General features: G+C 36.5%; 1 protein-coding gene across 1 annotated transcript; it reads right to left on the reverse strand.

Annotated features, from left to right (window-relative positions):
* Positions 1-5,503: 5,503 nt before the first annotated feature.
* LOC125204882 (cysteine-rich receptor-like protein kinase 2) lies at positions 5,504-8,527 on the reverse strand. Its single transcript, XM_048103642.1, has 7 exons — positions 7,744-8,527; positions 7,221-7,334; positions 6,984-7,117; positions 6,679-6,889; positions 6,311-6,545; positions 6,098-6,248; positions 5,504-6,027 (listed from the first exon to the last, which is right to left on the reverse strand). The coding sequence occupies exons 1-7, from the start codon at positions 8,483-8,485 to the stop codon at positions 5,707-5,709; spliced, it is 1,908 nt and encodes a 635-aa protein (XP_047959599.1). The 5' UTR covers positions 8,486-8,527; the 3' UTR covers positions 5,504-5,706.
* Between the last annotated feature and the right edge of the window lie 354 nt (positions 8,528-8,881).

The following is an 8,881-nucleotide window of genomic DNA, read 5'->3' on the forward strand; positions in this document are numbered from 1 at the left end:
TGACTATTTGATTAGTTATTGTTTTATTTATTTTGTTGTGAAAGTGATAATTAAAATAGTGGGAGCTTTTCTTAATGAATGATTAAACTCTAAGTGTTTAATAAGAGCTTCATAGCTCGTTTTATTAAACTAGGATGAATTTAACTCCAAGCACTATTTAAATTGTTTTAATAGCCTTAAAGAATATTGAGACTAGTATTTTTCTACTTTTAAAAGTGGGAGCTAAATTTTGTCTCATAGAATATTCATAAATGGAATTAAGGTAATGTTTGATAGAGTTAAAAAGGGTTCACACCCTAGAATGAAAGAAGTGATGAATTGCACACTTTCTAAGACTCTAATAACATTAAAAGATATTTCCAAGTTAGCTATTAAAGATTAGAATTGCTTTTGGATTTCCAAAGAAAGTATTTCTAAAGATCACAACAAATGGTTAAATAAATGAACTCTTGGAATTTATGACTATAAAACAAAGAATGCAATCATTCGGTTTTATTTTGTCATAAGGACTAATTTCCAATTAGTCATTGTGATGAGGTAATTATGTTCATGCATAAATTTACATCACAAGTTATATAGCAAGGATAATACCAAGTTAGGTTGGTATTATATAATTAAAGTTTTGGGAATCATATTCGACATGATTAAAAACTTTATATTTGCTATAAGTATTCTACTTTAATTAGTAGAAATTCAGAAGGATCAAAATAGTGGATTTTGATAGAGGAATATGTATAAGTGCGCTTGAGAAAGGCACATAAAATTATTCCACTGGATCAAAGGGCCTAGAAATATTTTGATCAAATAATCGTGCTCCTTAGCAAGAATTAAGGTTATAAATTACAAGTATATTTTCGTTTTATGTACTCTAGAAAACTATGTTGGTAGATTCTTTTAAAGAATTATAGTTTTGAGTACATAGTGGCCAAAGCCTGCTTTGAGTATAAGTGGGAGAAAATGTGTTGTGAATGTGTAGCACAAGGCCAATAAAGCGGTTGGTATACTCGAAAGCATTCTTTGAGTATAAGTGGGAGATTGTTGGGGTTTGTATACTAAAAGATGCTTCGAGCGTACATGCCTTTGTACAGTCAGCTTGTGCATGTATACGAGAAACGCCACATCCACTTGTTTACCTATTTATGAGAATAAATAATATAATATAATGGTTTATTATTGAAATATAATAAACAGTCTAAGGCTTTTTACTAAGAAGGTCAAGTAGGGAAATTCGATGAATCTCCTCATGAGTTTTCCAGTAGGGGACTTGGCCAGATCTAGTAAGAAGAAAAACGTATTCACGACCTAGATAGGCTTTGGCTACCTATTGGTACGGTTGCGGTGTTTGTGATAATTCTCTCTTACCTAAGAAGAGATTAGTAACACCGGTGTGGTAAAGCACTGAAAGGATCTAATCCGAAATGTATTCTTTATTGCTATCTACTGAAAGAATATATTTAAGAAAGTTTAGTATTTTCTAGTCTATATTTTATCAATATTGTTTATTCAATCAAACGCCACTTTGACTTATCAATATGTGAGAGTTTGTACGTAACTCAAGTTCATGATATCTTGGGTGGTAGTAGTTGAATAACATGAAGGTATTGGAATATTATTTCATAGAATTCGCGTGCCCAGTATGGTATGATTAAATCCCTAAAGGGTGATCCCCAAGAGGTGTTTGAAAAAGGAATTTATTATTCAAAAAACTGCGCAGTTGGAATTTATTCCACGAATAATAAATAAAGTTTCAAACTAGAAAAACTCTTTGGAGAATTAATTTTATTCTAGTCACATAGCAGACAAAAGAACTAAATTGACGGATCAAGATAATCTTAAACGCGAGAAATATTATAAAATAAAATGGACCCAAGTTATTTGTAATTTGGTGATTTAAGTGGGAGTGCAATATTATTCTTTAGTGGAACAAAATAATATTCCATTGATAATATATTAAATCATGGGTCATTTGATTTAATTAATAATTTATCTAATGGGTGAGCCCAACACTTAAGTCATTACATGGATCCCCTTACTAGCCCAATAAGGTCCACTATTATTAATGAATGAAAGGGAAACCCTAGCACACAATCCAAGACAACACAAAAACCCTAACCCTAGCCTAGAAAACGGCGCCTCCCTCTTCTCTGTCACTTGTCTCGATTTTCGTGCCTAGCACGTGGGAGAAATAGGGTTTTGATTATTGTTCTTGATCTATCATAATTCATAGGATTAGATCTAGACAATTTGATGTTTGTATTGGGTTTCCCTAGATTCATTCAAAGTTATTTAATTGATTATCTAAGATCCGCCCACACGGATGGAGAATCAAGGACAAGGGAATAGTACGGAAGATTCGTGGTCGATAAACCAAGGATCTCCGGGTGGTGTAGCTAGCAACCTCAATCCAATGATGGATTATGAGGTAACAATCGAATCTACATCGAATATGCATGATTATGTGTTTATTTGATGTTATATCTATAGATCTATGTAATTGCATGAAATTGGTGTCGAATGCATAATCACCTAAATAGATCCTCTTAGGCTAAAGCCCACATCGAAAATAAAATCATTTGATTTAATTTATTTTTGACAATGATCATATACGACAATGACCATATATGACAATGACAGTAACAAAATCTCGAGCATGATGGTTAATATCACCTCGGAAGAAAAATGCTCCGCGATGTGGTGGCATTGCTATGACCGAGCATTGGTCCCGAGTCCTCGTATAGTGGCATAGTTAGCTCGTCCACAAAAGGAGGACTCGTTGGGGTTGGGAGGTGTTGTTTCCCTACCAGCATCGCCAATACCATGGACATCGATGATGGTCGCGACGCCACTTCTTGGCTACACAATAGTTCTACGTGAAAGACTCGTGAAATCTCATTTTTGATGTCATTGTTAGAGGTATATTTATCTAGCATTAGGTTTGGATCAAAGAGTCCCTCAATTGTTCTCAACTCCTTCCATGCTTAACATAATAGGAGTAGTACTTATTTGAAATTATTACTGTTGGTTATTAATCAAAGAGCTATTTACCAATTATAATTAATCACTTACTATTTGATCTAGATCTATTACTTTAAAATCGTTCCAAATATCAGACCAAATCATACTAGTCAGTAGTAGGTTATTAAAATATACAAGAAATATAATCATATTTAGGCACTGTGTCATTCCGTCAAAATTAGTCTCTATTTATATATTACTACAAGTTATTCTAAATTGTGTTAAATTTTCAATAATGATATTTCAATCATATTTACTTATATCTCTTTTATTTAACTAATTTTGCATAAAAATATGTTCGTTCTTAATCAAACTGGTAGTAGAACAACGCTAGTTAGCAAGCTGTCAATTAGCTCGGAGTTTTAACTTCCGTTATTCTGTGTGCCGGAGACGATCTCTAGCAAAAGCACACCGAAGCCATAAACATCTGCTTTCTCCGTCAATCCACCACCGGCGAGGTACTCGGGGGCCCAAGTATCCCCTGCATTTTATTATCCAAAACGATAATAATTTGAATTTTATTTGGATCAATTGTAGTGTGTGGTGTGGCTTTTATCATTTTCGGTTGTGATTTCTCATGGAGATATTCCAATCCCTCTGCTATTCCTATAATTATCTTCATTCTCTTCTTCCAATTCAATGCTTCAACTCTGATTGCATCTGTTAGTTTTATATCCTCACATTAATCAATAATCCAATTGATAACTACACTAAACGAAAAGAAACAGAGGAATACATAACAATCAAATCCAAAGACTCCTTTAGTTATCTGGCCTTTTATAAACACAAATGCAATAATATTATTATTTTTAACCTTATATTATTGCTCCAAAATAAAATAGTAAACTTTAGCATATACTATTACTATTATAATCAGAAATTATATTTCGACTTATCTAGATGTTTCCATAATAAAATGAGGCAAAGTTCCAAAAGTAGACCTAGGATAAGAAAACATACCAAAGATGAATAGATCAAGGCTCTTGTTTGGAAGATATTCATAAACAATAAGACTCTCTGGTCCTAGGTAAATGCAACCTAGTAATCTCACTAGATTTTTATGCTCAATTCTGCTTTTGATGTTCACTTCATTGTACAACTCCGATGCTCTGTGTTTCGTGTCGAAAAATAGCCTTTTCACTGCAATCTCTCTTCCATCAGACAAAACTCCCTGCCAACAACATTTGGATTTCCATCACTATTTGGGACAAAATAGTCTTAAAAAATATTAAATTGAAAACTTTTAGTTATATTATTTTTGACAAGTAGTAAAATTAAAGGGTGCTGAAGCTCCCCCTAAGTCCGCCAACCTTGAGTAAAATTTAAATTAAGGGCCTCGCCGTAGCCGGAAGTTCAGAGTTGGCGGCTGATGTTCTCCATGAAGGAGAAGAAGTTTGGGACAAAGACGCGGGTGGGTCCCACGTATGAGCTTGAATGCCTGAGCTCTTGGATCGGCATAGTATGCATGTGTGAGAAGTAGGATTATGAGATTGATCATTGATGATCATACAAAACAAATCTTGATTCACTCAAACTATTCAACGAGTATCGTTTTGAACAAATTAATATGCTGACTTAACGAATCAGAAATTGAAAGTCGACGGTGGAAAAAGTGCTCGAAAGTCTTTGGCCTACACAAAATGGCAAAAATACTAAGTAATGCAGTTATTACGAAAATTCTGTTATCGTTGACGATATGAAAATTCCATTCCACCACCAACCACCAACCACTTTTCGAAATTGCGACTTAATTACTATTGATTTCCTTTTCAATTTGTCCTATAATTTTTATTTTTTTAGTAAAAAATAATACATATATTTTTTTTATTGTTTTATGTCTAGCTTATTTTACTCTCTCTTCACTAAATTCAATAAATATTATTTTTATAAATCTCTTGTCCAAAAAATATCAATTATTAATAATGAAACTTTACATTATTTTCAATAGGATAAGGGCATTTAAGTCGGGATGTAAAAATAGCTTAATTTCGGGCACAAATTTAATTTTTCTCCTGCCATGATGCCAAATTGCCAATCTCATTTCAGGCATAAGTAAAAATTTCAACTGCCTTATAGGAGTAACTTTTTATCATTCTCTAAGTTGATATATTTGAATTTAATTTGGAAATTTGTAAAATTGAAACAAATGACTCAAAATAAGGAGTAGTAAAATTATTATCTTCCGTCCCCTATAAATATATTTTTGGCCTTTTCATTCCACAAAATTAGTCCATACACGTTTTAAATCAGCCATTGGTTGAAAGTTGAAACTATGTGAGAAAATCCCTCAAACGGAATCGTGACAAATTATTCATTACAAAAATTACTACAAAGGATCTTCTCTTGTCGTGACTCTTGCCACTGGATAATAGTGGATATCACTAGACTTTGTGATATTAGTGGCAATTATGATGTCTTGCATTTTTCAAAATTAATTGTGCAAATGATCACTAAAGTAATGAAGAATCAATTACGATACATCTTGCAATTTAAAAAAAATCACAAATCACGAAATTTCGAACATCCACAATCGTCTCATTCATCCAAATTTAAGCTCACTTCTAAAAAAGTTATGTGGCATGTGTCCATTAGGTGAAACGACGTCATATTTGAGCATTAAATCGAAGTCTATCACTTGAACATTACACATGTACAATATCGATCAGGATATGACCAAACTTCATGATAATGTTACCGGGGAAGAAAAGCACTGTGGGAAATGGTGGCGATGGAGGCCTCATTGCTGCCTCCACTCGAGTAATGGAACTCCATAGTCTCCTTATCCATGAAAGGAGGTTTGCTTGGCAATGGAGGCTCCTCTTTTGCCTCTAGCATCAGCAGTGCCTTCGACATGGACGGCCGCGACGATGGGATTTCTTGGGTGCAGACTAGTCCTATTTGAACGACTCGAGCCATCTCTCTCATCACGTCGGCCTCCTCCTTCCGGCCTCCTAGCATTAGGTTGGGGTCGACGAGAGGCTCAACCGTTCCTTGCTTGAATTGCTTCCATGCCTAATCCAAACAAATTTCAGGATCAGATTGTGTAGGTATTTGTTGATTGTAAAATATTTTCTTAACTTACTCTGCTAAGCAAACTCTCCATGTCATCCGAGCTTTCGCCCTCGTTATTCCTTCTACCGCTGACAATTTCCAGCACGAGCACACCGAAGCTATAGACATCCGCCTTCTCAGTCAACTGGCCGTAGGCCAAGTATTCCGGTGCCATATATCCCCTGCAAGATCAACATCAGCTCGACTCGAGCTAAGAAAATGATGATATGCATCAACTACTCACAGGGTCCCTGCAATAGCAGTGCTGATATGACTCTGATCTTTCTCGAACGATCTAGCTAGCCCAAAGTCCGCAATTTTGGCGCGCATCCTTGAGTCAAGGAGGATGTTGCTGGCTTTGATGTCTCTATGTATGATTCTTGTTGATGTATTTTCATGGAGATACACTAATCCCTCTGCTGTTCCCACTATTATCTTCAATCTCTTCTCCCAGTCTAGTTCTTTACCTTTATCTATATCTATGAATGGTTAATAAACATTAGTAACGAAGATAAATAAACAAAACACGATAAGAACAAAATATTTCAAGTCATTTTCGGTCATATAATCTATGCTGCCAAACTGCCCCTTACAAGTTATAAGAGTGCTAACCGAAGATGAAGGCATCGAGGCTCTTGTTGGGGCAGAATTCGTAGACGAGAAGGCGTTCTGGTCCCGAGCAACTGCAGCCCAACAATCGGACTAGATTCTTGTGTTCGACACTACTGACCATGTTCACTTCATTGTAGAAGTCTGTAACTCTGTGTTTGTTATTGAAGAAGAGCCTCTTCACTGCAATCTCTCTCCCGTCCGCCAACACTCCCTAAATAACGAAGCGCTGCTTAATAGGTAAAGATGTATCTCCTTCAAATAATAGGTCTGGGTTTGAGACATCACAAATTAAAGAGGTTTGATACCTTATATACCGTGCCAAATCCGCCCTGTCCGAGCTTGTTGGCTTCATTGAAAGAGGCCGTAGCCCTTTCCAGAGTCGAATATTTGAAGTTCAAGCTATTATGGTTAAGGTTCTTCACTAATTTTTCAGCATCATCTAAAATCAAGAAACAAGATTGAATGTATGCTACTAGGAGTATAAGCCATGCCTCATGATTGAGAAATAAATTATACTATAGATTTGTCATGATATTTCAAACCTCTTCTTTTCCTTGCAATGATCCTCCTCTTCCAGACATAAACTCCAATAATAACCCCACCTATGAAAAGAGCTGCTCCACTCACAGCCACAATCACATTCACTATAACTCTCCCTGCACCATCGAAGTTAGTTATAACAGTAAAAAAACAAAGTGATAAGTAAATTACTAGAAAAACTTTGAAAATTAGCCGTGAAAATTACGAGTTTTCCTATTTTCTAAAAATAAAATTCAACAATGACGACAACATCTATGAATTTTACTACTATCACTTTTCTCAACACGATTAGCAAATAACTCGTGATTTTAATTGGTAACATGCGTGACTCAAATCAACGACACAATATAAATAGAAAAGTGAGAAAATGTGAAAATTCATGATTTTTACTGCTGAGTTTCAAAGTTGCATGACAAACCAAAATGTTAATTTTGAGACCAAGCCCAAGCCAATTTACATTTTTATAGTTGTAGTTACCAAAAAACCCATACGAATTAATAATGTTTAAGTTACGTACTTACGTACCTGATCTTGAACTTCCACTATTTGATAAAGAATTCATAAAATGAGTATCAGAATACTGAACGAAGCAGCCTGTGTTGAGGGCCCGCCCATCGGCCCGAGGCAGGCAGCCCAACAAAGAAGCAGAAGCATTCTCCAAACAAGCCCGACAAGCAGTAGCACTAATAGTCCTCCAGCAATCCGCCATCACGTACACCGATTCATTCACGGCCCGACCCACCGCCACCTCGGCCCGCCCATACCGCACATTCCCCGACGCAACCGACACTACCTGCGACAAACCCTTCCGCACAGCCTCCTCGAATCCCGGCCCGGCCCGACTTCGGTTCCCGCATTCGGGCCCGTCTCCTGGGCCCGTGAACTCGTCATAGAAGCTGTAATTTTCGGCCCGAATAAAGCATCCCTCGAGGTAGGCCCGGCCTCCATTGGAGGGGTAGCACTGGGGCAGGATGTTCCGGGCCTCGACGTAGCAGAGGGTGCAGTCGGCCGGCGAGAGATCGCCGTAGCACTGCGCGAAGCCGTAGCTCTTGTGGCGGCCCGAGCCCGTTTCCGCGGCCCCGTGGCCCGAAGATTGCATTAGGAGGGTAATTTTGTCCATTGTGGAGATGAAATTTGCCACGTTGATTGTGGCGTTTTGCTCTGTTTGGTTGCCGCATATTAGCTTGATGACTTGATCTCTTGGATCTGCAAATGAGGTGTTTGCAAACAGCAGAATCAACGTAGCTATGATCATCAAATTGGACATTATGCTGCAACAGAGAAAGAGAGAGGGGTCAAACTTCCAGCCTTCCAGGGAAAGAGATGTACAGATTAATCAATTAGAAATATTGAGAAATAACTTTATAAATGCTTTATGTAGTTACAACGAAATTATTGAGTAATATGGATATATGATCATTAATGGATTGACTTTAAACACGTGCATTGTCTGCACCACTATATTCTGTTTTTTTTTAATGTGACGATCTCTCAATATGAAATTGTTACGCAAACTTTTAGAATTAATACTCCTATTTTGAAAATATAAAAATAGTTTGTGACGCCGTAACTCCGGCGAACTCAATCTTTTAAAAATTTAAAAATCGGACCGATAAGCAAACTGGTGAAGCAACTGGTTTAATGGTTCAACTAATTCAATAGT

Source organism: Salvia hispanica, chromosome 2 (assembly GCF_023119035.1).
Source record: "Salvia hispanica cultivar TCC Black 2014 chromosome 2, UniMelb_Shisp_WGS_1.0, whole genome shotgun sequence".
Lineage (NCBI taxonomy): Eukaryota > Viridiplantae > Streptophyta > Magnoliopsida > Lamiales > Lamiaceae > Salvia > Salvia hispanica.

What these genes read in the sequence shown, in the direction of transcription:
- LOC125204882 (XM_048103642.1), bottom strand. Translation starts at nt 8,485, where the DNA reads ATGTCCAATTTGATGATCATAGCTACGTTGATTCTGCTGTTTGCAAAC. An exon ending in GATTTGGCACGGTATATAAG is followed by an intron (nt 6,890 to 6,983) that starts GTATCAAACCTC and finishes TTCGTTATTTAG; the next exon opens with GGAGTGTTGGCGGACGGGAG. An exon ending in ACTGCTATTGCAGGGACCCT is followed by an intron (nt 6,249 to 6,310) that starts GTGAGTAGTTGA and finishes TTGATCTTGCAG; the next exon opens with GGGATATATGGCACCGGAAT.